This window comes from Harmonia axyridis, chromosome 2 (genome assembly GCF_914767665.1).
Source record: "Harmonia axyridis chromosome 2, icHarAxyr1.1, whole genome shotgun sequence".
Classification (NCBI taxonomy): Eukaryota; Metazoa; Arthropoda; class Insecta; order Coleoptera; family Coccinellidae; genus Harmonia; species Harmonia axyridis.
The window spans coordinates 52,918,842-52,940,718 of NC_059502.1; the positions used below are offsets into that span (position 1 = coordinate 52,918,842).

Here is a 21,877-nt window from a genome sequence, read left to right on the forward strand (position 1 = left end):
GGAAGAAATACCTCACAGAACATAAAAAAACCTATTGGTTGTTCGTCATACGAGATAACTGCCATTTGGAATTGTACTCAGTACCAAATTTCAAATTGTGCTACTATGTAGCGAATATTTGCCATGGCCCCAAAGTTTTAGTTGATAATTTAGAATCTGTATTACCTGGCAGTAATATTACGTTACAATCGGAAGTATATCATCGGATTAGGGAAATATTAGTGGCTTCTTTAGGAAATAAAGGATCTAAGCCAATCCTGTTTATTAGAATGCAGAGAGATATTTATATGTATGAACTATGAAGATTTATATCACACAAACACAAAGCAGAATGCTTTGTGTTTGAGTGATATTCTACAAATATTTAATTTTTAAATCATTTTAATCGTTATTAGTCTGTACATCTATTCGAAATTAAAATAATAGTTCATTCGCATCATCCAGTTGTTACATTTCATCATATCAAAGAAACAAAATACGAAGGATCTGAAACCTGAACTCAATTCCTATATTTTATTATTTATTTATTAGAATTAAGCTGAGCACGTTTATAATGTTTATTTCATTCCACTTATCCTTAATCATCTATAGGATTAAAATTTGAATCCATAAAAAATAGAACGGTGGAAACGCTTGAACAGGCGCTGGACGCCGATTATCCAATATTAATTTTTAACATTCTGCGGAGTTAGCTTCTGTTAGGGCGGCAAAATGGGTCTCTGTCTAGGGCGGCAAAATGAGTCTGTGTCTAGGGCGGTAAAATAGGTCTTTTCCTAGGGCGTCAGTTTGGCTAGCGACGGCCCTGATTCGGACAATGTCAATATTTATAGTTCTACATTTGCCCACCTTGGCGCTGCATACTTATTTTCAGTGTAATTTTCGGGTGTTGATTCGCAGGCGACATCAACATAAGCGCTACGCCACCTGGTGACAATCAGAGTAACTAGAAATGTTGACATGGTTCTTGCCATAGGCAAATAGCCTCCTTTCTCTATGGTTCTTGCCCCAGAGGTAGTCAGTCCTTTTCATTCCTCTAAGGTTCTTGCATTTTGCTTTGTTTTTGTGTGATATTCTACAAAAATTTATATTTGTTTAAATCATTTCAATAGTTATGAGTCGTTCGAATCGCTATTGTTCAGTTCCTCAGTGTTCTTCCTGGGAAAAGAAAAGTTCCAGTATCAATTTCCATGCTTTCCCTCAAACTGGTGATAAATATCGTGTTTCGGTAGAAGGGAAATTGGGGAATAAAGTGCTGATGGATCGACAAAAAGCTTGGCAACTGAAACTCAAAATCGGTAAACCAGTGACAAGAAATATGAAAGTATGTTCCCTGCATTTTATCGATGATGATTATTTTTATCGAGGTAAGCACGCATTACACATGAAATTTTATGTTATATTTATGGGGATAATCGTTTGCAGATTCCAGTTCTACACAAAGAAGGTTTTTGAAAAAGACTGCTGTGCCTTCCAGAAATCTTCCTGTTGAATCTACTACCACAAAGGAAAAACCTGAAAGTTCTAGTAGTAGATCTAAAAGATTGAGACAAAGAAGTATCAACAAAAAAAAACTTGTTACTGAAGAATGCTCTCGTGAAGAAATCAAACGTTCTGTACAAACTCCTTCCCAAGATGAAATTGAAGTTGCACAAGGTTTATTACAGCTTCGTCAAGGTCAGCCTGATTAAAAAAAAACTTTCAAGGATTTTGCAAGTGAATACTCCTAAAGTGTATTCTTTGTGTGACCTGATAACAACAGATAGTGCTCTAAATAGTTTTACTGATCTCAATAATATAGATAATCAGATACAATAGTAGAAACGGTACAATCTGTCTACAATGATCAAAGATCACATCATTCAACAATCAGAGTATTGTTTTAGTACTAACAACATTGAAATGTGATCTTACATATTGTCCGCTAAGAGTGTAAATCTGCTATGTCCTTAATGAACAATTTTGCAGGAGACCAAAAAACCGTACAGTAAGAGTTGTAATGATAATAATAATAAGAGAGTTTATTCATGAAAATACATTCAATGAACTATTGAATGTATTTTCATGAATAAACTCTCTTATTATTATTATTATTACACTTACTGTCAGTTTTTTTGGTCTCCTGTAAAATTGTTCATTATGGACATAGCAGATTTACACTCTTAGCCGACGATATGTGACATTATGTCTTTTTTTTGGCATTTCACATGAATTGTGCCAAAGATACATTTATGAAATGCTACCCATTTTATGTAGAGTTCTAAGTTGTGTTATAACATTTCCAGATTTCCCTGAAATACAGAAAAACATGCCAAAATGTTTTGAATGTGATGCAATGAGTTCCTGCGTCCTAAAATTCTCAAAAATTTTACCTGAGGCTAACAATCCGGTAAAAGGGTCCACAAAGGCAGCAGGATACGACCTGAAAAGTGCCGTAGAATGTGTTGTTCCTCCACGCGGAAAAGCCCTAGTAGACACTGGTCTTGTAATAGAACTTCCTGAAAGATGCTATGGAAGAGTAGCTCCTAGATCTGGGTTAGCAGTAAAAAGTTTTATTGATGTGGGAGCTGGTGTTATTGATGAAGATTACCGAGGACCTCTCAAAGTTGTTTTGTTCAATCATGGGGAAGAACCATTTACAGTAAATGTTGGTGATCGAATAGCTCAACTTATTTGTGAAAGAATTTACTACCCAGAGCTACAAGAAGTTGACATAAGGAACTGGTGAAGACTTTAAGAGGTGATCAAGGTTTTGGTTCAACTGGTATAAATTAAAACCAATTTTTTTTATTTATTTTTATATCCCCATTTTGTGTTGATTTTACTTTGCAGTTTTTGTTATTATGAATTACTAAATAAAGGAACTTTAAAAAAAAAAAAAATGTTTTCGAAAATATTAGAATTGTCCTAGATTGTTCGGAAATTTTTATTCAAAAATCAGAATGCCTTTGCTGCCAAATCAAATTTTACTTTCTGTATGAATTAAATGACACAGTTAAATTTATGATGGTTGTTTCCCTTGGAGGTTTAATTACTTTTATTAGTGAACCATATGGCGGAAGAGCATCTGATAAAACTATTTTTCAACAAATGTGACCTGATTTTGAAGTTAGGAAGTTCACAGGATACTATAATAATAAAATAGCAGCTGCTCGAGTACACATTGAAAGAGTCAATAAGTGTATCAAGATATTCAGGCTCACACCTCTGTGATTATATGTTTATACCCTGTAGCTTACAGAATAAACCATTTTATTGATATTATTCAAAATTTTAGGAAGTAAATAGCACTAGTCTCTTATGAAGAAAGTTAAAGATATATTTACAATTGCTTTACTATAACCAATTCAATATTTGCAGAACATAGATTTTTAAAGAATTAGATTATTTAAAAATAATGAAATACAGCATTTTTCAATAAGTGTGCAGCAAATGGACAAGTTGTTCATAAATTGATTTCTCAAAAAAATTATTTATAATAGACAATCAAAAAATCATACTGAATTTTTATTTTGAAATCTTCAAAACTAAGGTACCTTCACATAATATTGGGAAAATTCTTTAGATATATTTGGACATGTACTATGAAATTCTATATATTTTTCTTCAGGGCATACTGATGATACTTCTCTATCACATTTTATGATATATTTTCAATTGAATTTTCATTAGTCAAGCCATAATATAATTGGATAAATAGGTATTAATATTATTAGTTTTAAGTAGCATAGTAATATAAATTTATTTTATTCATTTTTAGAAACATCTTATGTAAATTGATTTATCTCTTAATAAATGAATGAAAAATGGACATGTGACTTTCTGTAGTATTCCTAAAGATATTCGATACATTAGCATTTGTAATGCTTTGTTGGGACTGTAATAATTGAGGGCTAACGTGGAATGATCAATTTGGACAATGTCAATATTTATAGTTCTACGTCTGACCACCTTGGCGCTGCATGGTAATATAGTCACTGTAATTTTCAGATGCCTATATTTATAATAGAATAATATTTTGATGTCTATGGACTCAAGAAAGGCAAGGTTGGTTGATCACGCCCTTAGAACATTAATAATGATATAATACCATAGTATAAGGAAAGGATAGTAAGCCAGTGTAGTGCTTTTTTCGATTTTGTTGATGTTGAGCGCCATTTAGTTGTACTCACGTTTTACTCGAATTTTACTGTCAAAAATTGGTCCGTAAAGTGTTATTTTGAAGAACTAAAATATTTGAAATAGAGTGGTCAGAAGATTTCTATATTTTGATATTTTTTCTGCTCTGTAATAAGCATTTACGCCAGTGGCGTGTATTTATGATAACTTAATTATAACATAAAAATTATTATTATTAAACATAAAAATTGTTGGCAATGTCATGCGACCCCTTTTCAACCACGCCACTGAATGAATTATCGTATTATTTCTGCGCCATCTATAGCTCATGATTCAGCGCTATCTATTATCGAGTTACTTCTCCAAATCCAACTACAGTAGCGACCCCTGGTGACTATTTCCTTACCGTCAAACGGCGGTTGGCTTACTATCTTTTCCTTATACATACTATGATAATACGTATAACATAAATTCATTAAATCTCGAATAACTCTCGAATTATTGAATTTGAGAGCATAATCATGTTTGGACACTACCCTTATTTTTCATCGTAGAATCCAACGAAATCACAAAAAAATAGGGTTCTAATTTGAAAATCGAAAGTTATGATCAAATTTTAAGCACAATATGTGAAACACCATGTGATATTCCTACATCATTTTAGTTTGAGAAAGTGAATTGAGTATACGCATAGGATATTCACAGTAAAAATAATTCACGTAATTGTGACTGAGGAAATTCTCTCTTTTTTTCGGTTTTTCCTTAATATTTTGAAAACTATGAGGACTAACGAAATAATTTCAGAAAAGAATAATTGAAAATGGAAATCTCGATAATATCTAAGACATTATTATGAAAAAAAAAGTTTTTTTTGAAAATTTTCTTTTTTTGTATAACCGGATGTCATATTCCGAATTTTCAGATTTCAAATCGGCCCCGTTCTCCAGAAACGTCTAATAGGCCGTCGAACTTGAAACACCCTGTATATATATTTTATTTTTCGTGGAAAATATATACATTAATTGAGAAATTTTGCATTTTATTTATGAATTCTTATAATGATTGAACTAATTTGAATTTCGCGCCAAGTGCGGCTTCAATATGTTGTCAATGTAGGTATCTGTAATACACAGATATCAGAGTGCTGTAATACCACAGTAATGTAATGGTACAGCCGTATGAGGGCTCAAAAAACAGTGTTTCCGATCGTAGAACGTCAGTGTCCGATCTATTCTACTCTGTTATCAAGAAGAAAACTTAAACTCTGTTGTATGTCATAGTTGACAGATGAAATTGAGAGCAATTTCTACTCTATGATCATAATATAATTAAAAAATTGATTGAAGGTTTTTCGATGTGTATTTCATAATATTTTTGATGCGCCGGTGATCTATTATTTGTCAACGGATAATTAAAAAATTATGAAATTAGGAGTGCATACAAAAATTGGAATAAGTTGGTATGTTACCTGTTTCTCGAAAATTAACCTTCACAAACTCTTCCATGTGCTTTTTTCAGGTCAATTTTCGTAGTTGCAGGAATATATTCATTCTATTTATCGAAAAAAAGCGTTATTAACAAACGCTATGAAGAGATGAAACTAGAAAGACAATCGAAAAGTATAGACAGAAATTAAATTAAATTACACCAATCTTAATCCTAAAAATTGACAAAATGACTGAGGCTGAAAAAATGCAACTCATTCAAGAATTAGAAATTGAAATGATGGCAGATATGTTTAATAGATTGACTACCTCTTGTCATAGGAAATGCATTCCTCCTGTTTACAATGATTCTGAGATTGGAAAAGGCGAAGCAGTTTGTATTGATAGGTGTGTTGCTAAGTTCCTAGATATCCATGAAAGAATAGGCAAGAAGTTAGGACAGTTATCAATGCAGGATGAAAGCCTTTTGAAAAAATAAGTGTTCTCCTTGTTAGTATTTTGTAGAATTGTTAAATAAAGCCATGTTGGAAGGAGAAATATCTTCATTCATAATGTTGATATTGTTGTAACAATAAACTGTCTAATGATCTTTTGTGCGTTTTTGTTACAAATAACTATATTTAGTGTCATAGTGACCAAATTTAAATATTTCTTGTTTGTTTATTTATGATTTTGCATGTGAATTTGCTCTTCAATATACTTGATTCAATTTTCTGAATCAAAACTTCATGATTCCAGGCACATGTAAAAGAGAAGAAGTAGAATTTCCTGGTCTATGATAAGCCCCTTCAAGGGGCTCAGCATTAGCTATGTATCCAGTTTCTCCACTAGAAACTAATAGAATGATGTGCATTAGTTTCCATAATAATGAATGTCATTCGTAACATATCAGTTTATTCTCCGAAAGATATTCTATGGTTCAGAAGGTTGTCAGATCAGAAATACTTGAATATTTTTTCCCTTTTAGAAAATACAAATTTTTGGGTAACTCATTTTATCAATGAAATATATATGTATATACAAAAAATTTCGTTGAAATTTGATTGGTAATTTTGAAATATCAAAATTTTTTTCTTGAATATTCACTATGTTGCAACTGATTTCAGTTTCATTGGATGAATAATTTCGCAATTATACATATTGGGAAATTATGATTTCATAAATGTACAACTCCAGAACCATAGAATGGATTTTGCCCTTTAACGAAATATTCGAACCCTAAAACCTACCCCTTAATTTTTAAGTCTCTAGCACATTCCGGACATAATTGATTTTGATTTATCAGAATTATTATTATTTGAACTGGGGTCGTTGTGGCTCGGTAAGCCTTCCGGGAACTGCGACCATCTAGATCTTTGGTTCCCTACCCTACTCATTCATGGAAACCCAAGGAGGTTGTCAATGACGTTGATAAAACTGACAACCCCCTTAGGGGCCTTGACCGTTACCTCTCGGTTATCCAGGACCGGCATATGAATGGATCTTAGGCCAGCCAGCTCTGGACACTTGCATACCATGTGTTCGGCTGTTTCTGCTTCTGATCCACATAGCCTGCAAATCTCATCTGCTTGCTGACTTTCCCATACGGTACAAATGATGTTTGTACCGACAGTGCCCCGTCAACAGTCCCACCAGAAGCTCGGCTCGTGACAGTTTCAAGAGCTTTCTGGCGTAGGTAGGTGAAATCGTCAAGAATTTCTTGGCCTGAGTAAGTTTTGGAGTGTCTGTCCAGTGGGTTATCATGTTATTCAACTCCCATTGCTGGACTGCTGCCTTAAGAGAGTCATAGTTACGACCGCTCCGGGGGTTTGGGGGCCCGGATGGCCCCCATTCCTGCACGAGATCAGCGAACAACAATACTGCTGCTCGTGACGCCGGACGTAGGCGACGATCGCACCAGGATCTGTAGTAGAACGTCCTCAGATGCTACACTGCCAATTTCTTATTGGTTACACGAGCGGCTTATGGGAACCAATAGGCCCAGCCCTGTATACTTGCCGGACAAGGACGACCATCGGGAACCCCCTCTAAGCCGTCCATCGCCACCTAACGGTGGTTACACAAGCAGGAACCAGGAACTACTGACCCTTATATCTCGCCAGAACAAACAGCATCCTCGACAGGCTCAAGCAGGTCGATCCTGATTTACCGCAACTCGTGTCTCACTCCTGTACTATCGCAGAAGGCACGATCATGAGTGGACTACAACTAGATGGGATGCTAGCCCGACCATGAACTAGGCCACCCAAGATGGCGATCGGGCACCAACTACCTTGCGGCTTGAAGGTTGCATCTCGTTCGGATACTAGAAGGCTGTGCGCACACCCTCCGACACCTCAGACATCTGAAACGTTACACTCATGCAGAATCGGAGGGTACAGCAGGCGTCTCGGATACTAGGTTACATCGCTATCCCCGACACCTCAAACGACACCTGCCCGCTCCTCTTCCAAGGCTTAAAAGGGCGATTGTCGCATGAAAGTATCCCACTCAACTATCAATGACCACCCAGTGGTTAAATGTTATTCAACGCCCATTGCTGGACTGCTGCCTTATATTGATGTTTTCCTAGTCCACAGAAAGGCTCAGGTCCAGCAAGTGTTAACTTTGATGCACTTTTTGCAAGTTCATCGGCTCTTTCATTTTCTGGTACAGTGCCCTAGTACCCATAGTAGAGTCACAGAATTTGTAGTTAATTCGCCAATTTAATGCTCGAAGTCTCTCGACCGATGTTCTATCAGCCGAGATGACGACTTCGAGCATGGGTCCTGATGGTTCCCTTCGAAGGACCCTCCAGCTGGAGGTTTTCTTCTGGTTCTCAACCAGCGTGATAACTTTCTCGCTGGAGAGATCCTTGCTTTATGGGAGATAGCCGATTAGAATCTCCGGGTGAGCAGTTCTGCCTATTCGGCAATCCTAAGATCAGCTCCCTCCCAGGGTTTTAGTTTTGGCAGGATCCTTCTGAGCCACTCTACTGTGGCTTTATCGGAGCATGTCAGACCAAGCCAGTCTGGCCTCATATGGGATTGCTGGAATCCTTTATAGAGTCCTTTTTTTCTCAGCGCCATAATTTTCTCCAGGACATCTACCTTGATGGCCTTAGGTTGATCCATTTCTAGGATCACCTCTCATTATGTCCACCTTCAGACCAACAGCAACCTGACTATAGTTGGACACACTTTGTGCAGGAGCCTTGGAAGCTCCTGAGGACTGTGAGGCTCACGCTTTGCACTCTTAGGCTCTTTGCCTTTAGGCCTGTTTTCTGCCTGGGACCAATTGGTTTGGTGGCTACTGTCCTGGCTTCATAAGGCGCCATCCCCTCCTTTATGAAGAACTTCATCCTCTTTCTGGCAGCCCCAGAGAGTCTGGGTCTCTTGAACGCCAACTTTTCTAAGCCATCTACGACCTCTTCATCACTGCTCCTTAGCAGCATTTCCTCAGTCATGGGGCCAGGACTTGCGCCCTGATCCCCAGGATGAGTGAGGCTTTGTCCTTCCTCACTGGTTGGCACATCAGGGCTAGTGCCAGGTCCTTATTTTTTGTTTACTTAGTCCATATTAAGTCCCACGAGTAGCTAGGGAATTTCAGTCACCAAAGGCAGAGGCACGCATGCCCCTGGAAGGTCAATTAAACCAGAGGTCATCTGGTATCCGGAGCTAGCATATTCAGTACTAGATCTTCCCACTAGCCAAATCCTCCGGCATATGTTCTCTGCTCGCGAGACATGACCAAAGACATCAGATTCCACATGTCGCTTTATCAGACATGAGGGTGTTAGCACCTTACATGCCTGGCATCGTTTACCCCCGTGCAATATCCCAAGCCACGACACTGCAGCAGGATGTGGGAGGTCGCACCGCATTAGTCAGTGTCAATCGATCACTGTCCAACTCTCGACACGAGGAGGCTGCGGTTAGCCATGGACTTTGACATGGCTGGGGTCGCCTAATCCCCGAGAGTCTAATTTATGAGTAAGTCAAAGCTTATCATTTAAGGTCATTCTTGGCTCAAAATTCGAAAATATTGATATTTTGACAAAAGGGTAGTCTGCTGTACTATTTCAAAAAGCGCGCAAAATTATTTGTCTGGAAACAAGTAGTGCCTGCACTTTATGTTCCGATTAGCTGCTCGGGGGATATGTACCAAAAAATAGAGCATAACCTAACCTATAATAGCACATTCAGCAGAAAGATCGATAGCGTAGGTAGCTTCCCTACTAATCCAAAATACTAATGTCATAAGCGAAAAATAGATTCCTTTGTCCTTACATAAAATATCACCAGAAATCTATTGAATACCACTGAGAATCTATTATGTGTGTAAAAGAAAAACAAAATTTTACATTTGTACAAATTTATTCTATACTAAATACAGATTTTTTGAATTTTTTATTTTTGTCACTAGCATCTTCTTGCTGGAAGTGCTCAGCTGATCGCTTCCCTGTTTTGTCTTCTTCAAGTTCGGCCCATTCTAGAACTAACCGACGACCATACAAATGAGTACTTTGCGATAATGCTTCAAATGCTTTCTGAAAAAATAAATATAAATAGTTAAGTAACATTCTAGTCATTGCTAATAAATTGCTACTAATTAAAGATATTATTCTGGGGTTCATTTTGAGTACAAAATCATTTCAACTGGAACTGATGCCCTACAAGACTCAACCAGAAACAACCAATTCTTGTCTCTGACTCAACTAAAATGTCTGAAATACTGGTGTACCCACAGAATCAATTTAATCAGGGACGATTTAGTAATTGTTAACCTGGGATTGGCAAAACTTTCCTTTTCCTTCGTAGGTGACGAAAATTGATTTGAGCGCCATACGAAACAATGCAGGAGCAATTGAAATTTTACTAATGCATTTTAAATCAAAGAGGACTGGTCGCTACAGTTTGAGTGGACTTATGTTTACTAACCTTGTCTGAAAATTATTTAAATGAGAAATATTTTACAGGTCCTCTTCATCACAACTAATTTATATTTTTGCAAAAAAAACTTACTATTATGTGAATAAATCATGTGTTAATGATATTCAGATATCAATTGTAAATATTCAATCCTTTGCCACAAGTCTAAAGACTTAGCCAGCAGATCTACTATCTAGCAACCATTTATAAAGCTCACAGATCTATGTCACCCAAAGATCCATAAAATCCTCAGATCGATGTAGTTTACAGATCTATGTAGCCCAAAAATTCACCTAGTCCACAGATCTATACAGCCCACAAATATATGTCGCCCAAAGATCCATCTATTCCACAAATCTAGGTATTATCATTATAATTCACTGAATCAGGGTCGTTGCGGTTCTGTTAGCCTTCCGGGAACTTCAACCAATTTGATCTTTTGTTCTCAACCCTACCTATTCATAAAACTCCAGGAAGGACGTCGATACAGATCTAGGTAGCTCAAAGATCTATGTAGCCTATAGGTGGTGGTAAAATGTGGACCATCTTTGTCGACCTGATTGGATATATTTCTATGAGCCAGATTCAGATTCTTGGCGCTTTAGATGATGATAACGCAATTTATAATCCAACTGTATATCCAGACCAGTGTTGCCAATCGGCGGATTTTAATCCGATATGCGGATTTTTTGTCTGGCGGATTTTTTTTCGGATTATAAAATAATTCGGATTTTTTTCGATTTACTGATTGAGGCAATAGATGTCGGGCCGGTTTGAAAGATATGGAATTCTTCAAATATGGTTATCATAAGTTACTCACTGATACATTAAATGTCAGGGCTGTGAGCAAATTAGAATTCTTTAAATTATATATGTATACTGTGTTATAATAGATTAACGTTGAATATAGATAAAACTGTATATATGATTATTAAACAAAAAAATAAGAAAAGATGTGATATAGAAATAAAAATCAATGATACTGCTTTAAAAAAGGTTGAAGAGTAAAGATATTTGGGTTTGCTGATTGACGATAAGCTGTCTTGGCGGTTTCATATAGAAAAACTGAAAAACAAACTTGCTCCAATGATAGGTGCTGTAAGGAGATGCGCCAACTTCCTAAATGATCGTGCCAGAAGGGTGATATATGAAAGTTTTATAGCGTCACAACTTAGATACATGATAGTTTGTTGGGGAAACGCACCAAAATACCTAATGGAGCAGATCCAACGGTATCAAAACAGAGCAGTCAAGGCAGTGTACGCATTAGATTATTTTACATCGACAGACAGCTACACTAATACATCAATATTTAACATTGAAAAAATGAGAGCTTATGAATAAGTCAAACTAATATATAACATCAAAAAAAATTACCTAAAAACACAAACTAAATTGCAACTTGTTAATGAATGTCACGCCTACCCCATCAGAACACAGAATCAACTTAGAACCAATTACAGAAATCACAAAATACACCCATCTATAGGAGCATAATGACTTATAACTCTGTTCCTGTGACTGTGACTGACTCAAACAATCCAAAGAAGATGTGCCGTAATCTAAGAGAATACCTAGAACTTAATTAACCTCAATGTTTGTAATTGTTTGTTTTTTTATTCGATAGAAGTGATTTGTTAATTTAGATTTGTTATATGAGTTGAAGCCTTGGTACCAGTACACCTGTACTGATTTAAGGTCAGAAAAATAAAGTTTATTATTATTATTATTATTATTATACATTTTGCCGGTAAATCCCAGATTCCTACTTATAAATAGAAAATTTCGAAATAGCGCTCCTGCTTTGCTTATTTTATTATTTATTTCAAGAACAACTCAACTAAACGGTATCGCGTTCACCATTAGTGTGATTATATTTTACAGATTTCGCTGTGACAAGTTCATAAATAGTTCATTTTTGTGCAAATTGATCTTCTAGATACAAAATCCTATACATAACTCACAATCCACCTATATTTATTGCGAGAACCTATAGGCAAACATTTTGTTAAATATTAACGCAAGATGGCAGTATCAGCGAAACCATATTGGAAATATTGTTAAATATAATATAGGGCATATATATTCGCTGTAAATCAGAAAGAACAAGTCAAATGTTTTCTCCAACTTGAGTGGATGAAAAATATACAATTTTTCTAATTTTTTCAAATAATATATGGTTCTATGAACTATCGGATTTTTTTCGAATGGCGCGGATTTTTTGACATAGAATTCGGATTTTTCAATGAAGTGGCATTGGTGAATCTGAATCAGACTCTAACAACTAATTTCAAATGATTTGACTTATATCAACTCACCTTTGCATCACTGTTAGTTACATAGTCAACAAAAGCAAAGCCTCTATGACTTTCTCCAGATAGTTTTCTTGGTAACCTGACTGCCTTGATCTCACCAAAAACACTGAATAATTCCTGAATTTCTTTTTCATTAGCTTGGAATGGTACATTTCTCACTAAAATTTTTGTGCCATTTTGTAGTGTTTTTTTGGAGGTTTTTCTCGTAGTTTCAACGTCGGCCCTGAAAAATAAAATTTTCTTAAACATTTCATTTCAAATAACAGAATTCATAAAGAAATGAAGAAAATGAAATGAAAAAACCATAGGGAAACTCTACATTTCCTGGAAAATCTGACAATTCCAGAAACTAGAGAATTAATTACAGACATGATTCACCCGGATCCTTTAAAATATTACAATTCTTCAACCACTTAAATTAATTCAAGATTTTTCTCCAGACAAAAATATTAAACCATATTTCAAAAAAAATATCAAACAAAACTCACTGTAAGACTCTTTCTGATCTCTTCAACTCTAAAGACTTTCCATCCAAAACACTTTGCTGCAAAGTTTTCAAAGCCTTATTTGTTGCAGCCTTCGTTTTGAATCTAACAAATCCATAACCCATTGAGAGAGTATTTCCAGGATTATTTGTATCCTTCTTTCTTGCAACATTTGCATAATGGATTTTTCCACAACCTTGGAAGAACTGAAAATCGAAAATTAATAATATAAAAATACAATAAACAATAAGAGTTGTTTATTAGAACAAAATATCAATGGATAAAAATAGTATCACATAAATATTAATTGAATTTTTTTTCAGTTTACTTTTAATATTTACATTTTTTTATTGAATTTTAATATTTACGATATTTTGATAGTTGTACCTACTCAAGACCTGTTTTTCAATCAGGTCAAAATTCACCATTCAATCTTATTATTTTAAATCAAAATCTAAATAACAAGCGTTCATTTAAATTTGTGGTCAAGAGTGCTGTGGGGAAATTAGAGTTGATTTTCTGTGATTACAAGTAGCGCTTAGCTTGTACCATATTCTTCCCAGATAGGAAGTATGTAAACAAAATGTTAGTGATTTGATACAAGCTGAGCGCTACTCGTAATCACAAAACATCAATTTCTCCACAGCACTCTTGACCACGAATTTAAATGAACGCTCGTTATCTAAAACATAAACAAAACTTATATTCATAGAGAATATTCTTACTCACTTTTTTCAAATCTTCATCTGTTGTTTTAAAGTTCAAATTTTTTACAAATAACGTTGTATCAGGTTCCGGTTCTTCATCATCTTCGGACATCTCATTTTGAATAACTTCTTCTTTTTTGGTTTTTTCTTGTGTTTTTGTTTCTTTCTGTTGAATACTTTTCTCTTTCAAACTGTCTTCAGGCGCCCATTCTAAATAAAGAGGCATATTTTTGAATTTGCTATAAGCGAGTCGTTTAAATGCTTTTCTCGCTTCTGCTGCTTCTTCAAATTCAACAATTGCTGAAAACAAAAATATTTAAAATTCAGGTTCTTATACATATACAAAATATTTACTCTCTACTGATATAATGGACTATTTGACAGTATAATAAAAAATATTCTCACAATTGAGAAAGCACACAAAAATACAAAAGATTGGTCTAAAATAACCTAAACTAACCTCCAAGCACTTTTGACACTTGGTTAATGCCAATTGATTGAACTGCTCTTTTGAATAAATTAATTGAAGAAGAATGGAAAATTAGACTCACCTGTTATACCCGAAGGAGGTAAAATAATTCTATGTATTACACCATGCTTTTCGAATAATTCCTTGATTTCTAGACTTGAAGTTTGTGAGGGTAAATTTTTCACCAAAATTACTTTATTCGACTTTTTACCATCAAGCTGAAAAATAGAATAATTGTAATAAATGGAAAAAGGCACTGCTAATAAATCAATCAACTGTGTCAACAGCTGAAATTATTTGAGGTATTAAGTCCTTTGTAAATTGAGAAAAACCTGGTTTGAACCAGGATAGTTTATCGTATAGTACTATCCTTATGGTACTGGGTTTATCCATATCGTGGTCCGGATTTCACAGCACTGTTTCAATGGCATATATCAAACAGAGCTGTCGTCCAAGTGTCTTATGTTATCTACTGCTGAACGTGTGAAAATTGTGAAAACTTGCAACAAAAATAATGATTTTGTAGAAAGTACGTTTCCTGCATTAGGATTAACAGTCCATTTGAGCTTACAATTAGTAAGACAGTGAAAGAATTTGAAGAGACTGGATTTGTTACTGATGCCTTAATGCATCATCAAAATGCACACTCGACCGAAATTATTGCTGCTATAAGTAAAAGTGTTATCCATTCCTCGGCGCGCACAAGATTTGGGTTTCTCTTATGGCACGCTATGACGTATTTTTCATCTCCATCCTTGAAACGTTCAATTGACACAAGAACTGAAGCCAGCCTACTGAGCTGACCATGGAATGCGAAGAACATATGCAGATTGAAGCTTGAAACACTAAAACATCAAATAATGATGATTTTTTGTTAATGAGCAATGGATTTCCTTTATGAAAAAAGAGTTCAATTGGATAATTTTAATTTGTGATTTTTATAAATAGTAGAGTAAGCAAACAAAGATAATACAGTCATCACTAACATGAAAAACAAAACGTTTGTACCTATCTAATAGCAACAAATAAATAATACAAAAATTCATAAACATTGCATGATATCTTACAGCTTAAACTATTCAAATTACTGTCTATTTTCCTCTAATATATAATTGACAAAACTTTCCAATACGCCTGAGTTAAATTTAATATTATAAAAGGGCGGTTTTGTAAATCTTGGAAAACTGCCTCTCTTGATGCACGAAGTTCTTCGAGACTGTTATGTCTTTTACTGTAGTATATTATATGTATTAGGGAAAATGGACAGCAATTTGAACAGTTTAATCTGTAAGATATTATGCAATGTTTATGATTTTTTTTATTATTCATTTGTTACTATTAGGTAGGTACCTACGTTTTGTTTTTCGTATTAGTGATGAGTGTATTATATTTGTTTGCTTACTCTACTATAAATAAATATCACAAATGAAAATTATCCAATTAATCCTTTTTTTCATATGGAAAATCCATTGCTTATTAACAAAAAATCATCATTATTTGATGTTTTAGTGTTTTTTTAACATTTCTAACCATCCTACCTATATAGTGTCATATATCATTTTGAAGGGAAAAAAATAACGAATTCAACGAAGTAATGATATATAGGGTGTTCCATTAAAAAAAATATAGGTTTGTGTTGAATCTTCAAAACCATACCCCGAAAAAAAAAATTGAGTACGCCACTGGATTCTACGCTAAATTCTGATTCAGATCTAGTTTTTACCTCAGCATTATTTCTAATAACTTCGGAGATAAAGGAGGGGTCCGAAAAGTATCAATTTCCAAAATCACCCTGTATCTCTTGAACGGAAACAGTTATGGAAAATCTGATTAGACCAACTTGAGTTTCACGAAAAAGTAGGACAGGAACGTGAAAACCGCAAGGCTCTATCTTAAATAACAAGCTAGAAACCTGGCAGTCTCACCCAAAATGGGATGCACTGTACATTAAAAAAAAAACAAGTGTGTTATAACTTCAAAACAAATTGCAATGAAAAACAAACACCAATGGATTCTACTGAAAAAAGTGACTGTAGAGTGTAGAATGTTTTTGTCTCAGGTTTATAGCACCGATAATGAAGAAGTTATAACAACTGTTCATTTTAATCCATTTTTAAATTTTTTTTTATAGCTTGAAAACTGTTGAATTTATGAGGTTGCGGTTTTCACCAAATTAATTATTTCAAAAATCTAACGCGAAAATGTTTCATTTCCTTTTTTCTAGCCCAAAGGGATTCTTAGATCCCCTTACTGAATAACGAAATTGGGACAATTGATACAGGAATGGATTATGTCATGAATATATGACGTTAAAAAAATTATAATCAATACCAATTTTCCTTGTTCTTTTACCTCTTAAAATATTGCTTCTCATCTCTGACACCTCGAATAAATTAGGAAGAGTGGAATTAGAGGCATCTTACTTTTCATTGAAAAATTTCTATAACAAAATATGTATAGACAAAAACCTTACCGTTTTGAAGGCATCCAGGATAACACCCTCAGCTTCCAGGAATTTTTTCGTCTCAGCAACAATTTGAGTTTCTCCCAATGCCAGCCTTACAGCTGCGCTTCCTTTACTTTCCGGACCTACAATATCTTCTTTTTTTTTACCAAAAGACTTCGAGACAACCTCTGCTACGGCATCGTGACCAAGAAATAGAGAGTTCCAGTTATATGATTGATTAGCTTTTGCTTTCTGTTGAGCGGCCTTTTTTTGCTTGAAGTTGGTAGTCTCTGCAACATAATTCATTTTAGATGGTAATTGAATGGTTCTGACTTGACGATCAGTACTTTTGTTGTTCATACAGGGTGTTAGTGAATAAGTGCAACAAACTTCAGAAGTATGATTCTGAATGAAAAAATAATGATAATTTGCTATTCCGAAATACCGGGTGAAGTTTCTTTTGAAACACGACTATTTATTTATTGTTCTTAATTTTTCAAGAGGAGAAAATGATACCTCAATGATATACTTTGAACTAAAAATCATTTTCAACTCCTTATTCAATTTGTGACAAAAAAATCTCTCATATTCTGGATAATGTAATTGAGAGCAATAAATAGGCGATTTTTGAGAAAAACCTCTGACCCTTGGAGATTGTTGCACTTATTCACCAACACCTTATATAACTATAAGTATATTAATACAGAAAATGCGATATTAATCTCTAAAAACTTCACGAACAAAACGAAAACATATACTGAAAAATAACTTGAAAAAAATTAGTATTTCTCAGATGGTGCAGCTCTGAAATAAACCCTGAAACAAGCGTAAAAAAGCATAGTGTACTAGTGTCAAATATCATTAGAAATTAGCCGAAATTTAGATGTGAAAATTGGAATCAATATAGAGAGTGTCCCAAATTCGATGCTCACTGAAGGCATCTCAAGAACTATAATACTTAGAGAAAAAATCTCAAAGGACCCCTGTAATACAAGGGAAAATTGCAAAAAAGGAAAAAAAAAGGTAGATTGAGCATCTCATTCACCTTGTACTTACCTTGAATATTATTTTCAGTTGAATCCTTGGCTTTAGCAGGTAAAAGATGTAACATCCGTCCTTGACAGATTGAACCGTCCAGTTCACTGTAAGCCTTCACAGCATCCGCTGGCAAAAGAAACGTAACCGTTCCAAAACCCTTTAATATCCTACTTGTTGAATCTATCGGTAAGTTCAGTTCTACGACAGGACCTAAAAAAACACAATTGTAATTGAAAATTTCTGTTATGTCAGTATCAAGTAGAAGAAAAATTTTTTAACGAAGGATCATAATGTTTTATCGTTTTTTGTTTGATGAAATGACGCAACTCCAATCCCCCTTTACCAACTTTGATCGAAATTAGACCGATAGAACGCGAGATTTTCGGCTCCGGAAATTTCACATGCATTTGCTTACTCTATATCTGGAAGAGATTAATTTCATATGAGACTATCTACAACCCATACTAAATTTCATGTAAAATTATAGAACTTAAGGCTGTTGCACACAGGCAGGCACAAAATCAAACTCGTACAGACTTGAAATGCATTTTGTGGGTGAAAATTTTGAATTCTGAGACCAAAAATTCATTTCATACCAAAAGTTAACACAAAACTTCCCTTTATCGAATAATTATTGAAAATTTTACAAAAGGTTAAACGTATAAAAAAATCAAATGCTGATTTATAGATAGTTCAATCAATTAACTTAAGCTATCAATATCTTCATAATATTTTTTATTGAAACTTTGGTTGTTGTTTCACCAAAATAGAATAGAATATGTATTTATTCAAAATACTAACCATATTTCTCGAATAGTGGTCTCAAATCATCTTCTGTTGTAGTATATGCAAGATTTCTAATGAATATTCTGCCAGATTCTGCAATTTCTTCTTCATTTTTCAATGATTCTTCCTGTGAAATCCATTTGGTTTTTTTAGGATCGTCAGAGTTTTTCTCATCGCTTTTTTTCCCTTCAACTTCATATTTTGTGACGAATATTTGGTTACCAGCTTGAAATAAATGGAAAATTAAGAAAACAAACCCTTAGTCTTTTTTAGTAATTTATGTATCAAGGGCATATAGATACCACCATAATATTGGCCATATCACAAAATCCTTGCCCACCAAAATCTATAAAAATCATGCGATCACTTTTCAAGATAATCGAGGCATTCCATACTTAAAACTCACTCTGTATTGTCAAAAAGCCTCTTGTGAATGCACTCAAAATTACAGTTGAAGAACCAATTCCAAATGAACTGCTCTATAATTATCAAGTTGTGAAATGAATTCATAATACTCACCTAAGAAGCTTTTATTTTTCAATAATGCCTTTTTGAATTTTTTTTCATCTTTGAAGCCAACAAATGCAATTCCATGTATTTTTCGGGGAACACGTATACTTTTCGCACTCAATGGTTTCAGAAAAGCTTTTATATCCTTCTTTTTGCAATTATAAGGAAGACCTTTCAACTGAAAAAAGAATAGAAGTCACTTAAAAAAAATTATAAAAGTCAAATTTATATTGTACCTTTATCGTGAAGAAGTCTATCTTTTCTTTAACTTTTTTTTCTTTTTTCGGTGCTGCTTTCAGCATTTTTTGCATGTACTCCAAATCAGAAACTTTCTGATTGGCCAATTTCTCTTCTTTTCCTTCTTGATCTTGGTCTGTTTCGTCATTTTCGACCTCATTATCTGTTTCATCATTTTCCACCTCATTATCTGTTTCATTATTTTCCGTCTCATTATTTTTCAACTTATCTAACAGTAATTTTTCAACAGCTACTGCTTCTTTTTTATGAACCTTGAGGTAATCCTCGAAAAGAGGATCGTTTCTGTACTGCAAAAAAATATAAAAATTCTTTTATTCCGTAGATTTATTTTTTTAAAGGTTTTATATTCTTTACTAAATACTGAAATTATCCAAGAAAAATTTTTTAATTTCTCAATGATTCAAGGTCTTTTCTCACAATTCGAAAATTACGGATTTAGTTAAAATGATGCAAATTGATGAACAAGCATGCAAAAAATGCAAATATATGTATACATACCTTCTCTAAAAGTTCAATGGTCTTATTCTCTATAATATCTTCCTTTTTTTTCACAATTTCCTCTTTTTTTTGTTCATGACCATGTTTTCTTTTAAAAGCATTACTATCTGATGCATACTTACTCCAAGATTTTGGTTTTTGGGAATCGCCTGAAATAAATAAGAAGTTCTACATGAGCTAGTTTTCTGTTGAAACAGGAGGACTTTGTAAATACACTAATTCAAGACATACAAGAAAATTATCTTTTTTTCATAGTACTGATGAGGTCCGAAAGTCAAAAACAAATGTCTACAGTTAGTACTTTCGCTTGTTGGATATCCTTTTTTATTTGTGTTTTGGATAGTTCCCTCGATGTCCTTTTAAACGCGAAAATTATACAAATATTTCTAACTTCAAACTGGGTGATTTTGGACATAGCAGTTGTTCCAACCAAGGTGATAATCATTTTATGCAGAACAAAAATTGGATGTTTTCATAATGTGCTTGTTTAAATAATCCTAAGTACTTACCAAGTAAAGCACAGGGTTCTACTGTTATTCTGGAAGTGCTTATAAAAGTTTTATTCAGTGAGTCAATAGCTTTTTTTGAGTCATTCTCATCTTTGTAACCCACAAATGCGAATTGCCTGAATTTTCCATCTTTATATTTCAGTTGGATATCTGTGACTGTACCATATTTCTCAAATAAATTCCTTAATTTGTCTTCGGTGATCTGGAAAAATTAAATATGAAAATAAGAACACATTGTTATCACAGGGAAAGTCAACTCAACAGGTATCTAGAAAAATTAAAGTAGAGATGTTATTGAATATCTAGTATGAAGATAAATGTTTTGATCAATACTATTTTCCAGATACCTGTGAACTGAAATTTTCGTTGCATGAAATTATGCTTTCTACAGAGAAATACTTACTGCTTTCGGGAGACCTTTCACTATTAGACGCGACATGATTAATTATGATCATCAATTTCAAATATAATATTGGAACAAAATCAAAATAAATAAATCTCTACATAGTTTTAAGTTATATGAGGTTATATTTATTTTATAGGTTATTTCTTAAAACATAGAGCTAAAATTTAGACCCTAACCACAGAATACGTAGCAAGCCAGATGTTATCTTTTTCTCTTTCTCATATTTAGACTCAACCATAGATTATGATCCAGCTGAATACTGTAATCCAGAAGCGCATCCACACGATGTGGCTGTAATTGCTTGCAAAGAATAACTATTTATTGAACAAAGGGTAATAAAAAACACTGCAAGTTTGTCACAAGTGTTTATGATTTCCTACTATCTCACAGAATATCTCAAATCATTGAAAAAAGCTGATTATAAAATGAAAAAGAAAATCGGACATTCAGATTTGAACCCACATCTTCTGCTTCTAAGCTGCATGTCATTGGTGATATAATATCAATAAATATTGAATTTAATGTAATCTAAACAATTAAATACATTCACATAATCATATATCCTCAAGTTTTCGAGAAAATTTTTTATAAAATGTTATTCCCTGATTATTTTATTTTCAAAATCCATGGATCGATTTTTCTAGCTAGCAAGACCCCCATAACATTTTTTTAGGTGTTGGATTTTAATTAAAAAAATATGAAAAAGTGACGGTATTTGAGAAAATTGTTAAGATTGAATAGGTTTTCGGTTGTATAAAAAATTAAATATGAAAAATTCATTCTATAATTTGAAGATTGAACTGAAGGTCGAAGTAAATTCTAAAGATTACACAAATGAATAATTTTAAATATTCAGTTTTCTTTCAGAAGTTCGCAATATCGAATTCAAAATCATAATAAATATTCAACGGAGTGGACCCAGTCATTCTCTCACTTATTTTTGTGTTTCTCAAATACTTTTTCAGTCTTTTTAAGCGTG

The 21,877-nt window shown here is 33.9% G+C and overlaps 1 protein-coding gene and 1 pseudogene across 1 annotated transcript; one reads left to right on the forward strand and one right to left on the reverse strand.

The window, feature by feature from the left end:
* The first annotated feature begins 990 nt into the window (after positions 1–990).
* LOC123672296 lies at positions 991–3,808 on the forward strand (annotated as a pseudogene).
* Positions 3,809–9,897: 6,089 nt separating this feature from the next.
* On the reverse strand, positions 9,898–21,053 carry LOC123672298 (probable RNA-binding protein 19). Its single transcript, XM_045606357.1, has 13 exons — positions 20,896–21,053; positions 20,493–20,694; positions 19,984–20,132; positions 19,464–19,772; positions 19,237–19,405; positions 18,733–18,942; positions 17,950–18,141; positions 16,921–17,183; positions 14,530–14,665; positions 14,001–14,278; positions 13,275–13,477; positions 12,790–13,009; positions 9,898–10,089 (listed from the first exon to the last, which is right to left on the reverse strand). The coding sequence occupies exons 1-13, from the start codon at positions 20,929–20,931 to the stop codon at positions 9,916–9,918; spliced, it is 2,541 nt and encodes an 846-aa protein (XP_045462313.1). The 5' UTR covers positions 20,932–21,053; the 3' UTR covers positions 9,898–9,915.
* Between the last annotated feature and the right edge of the window lie 824 nt (positions 21,054–21,877).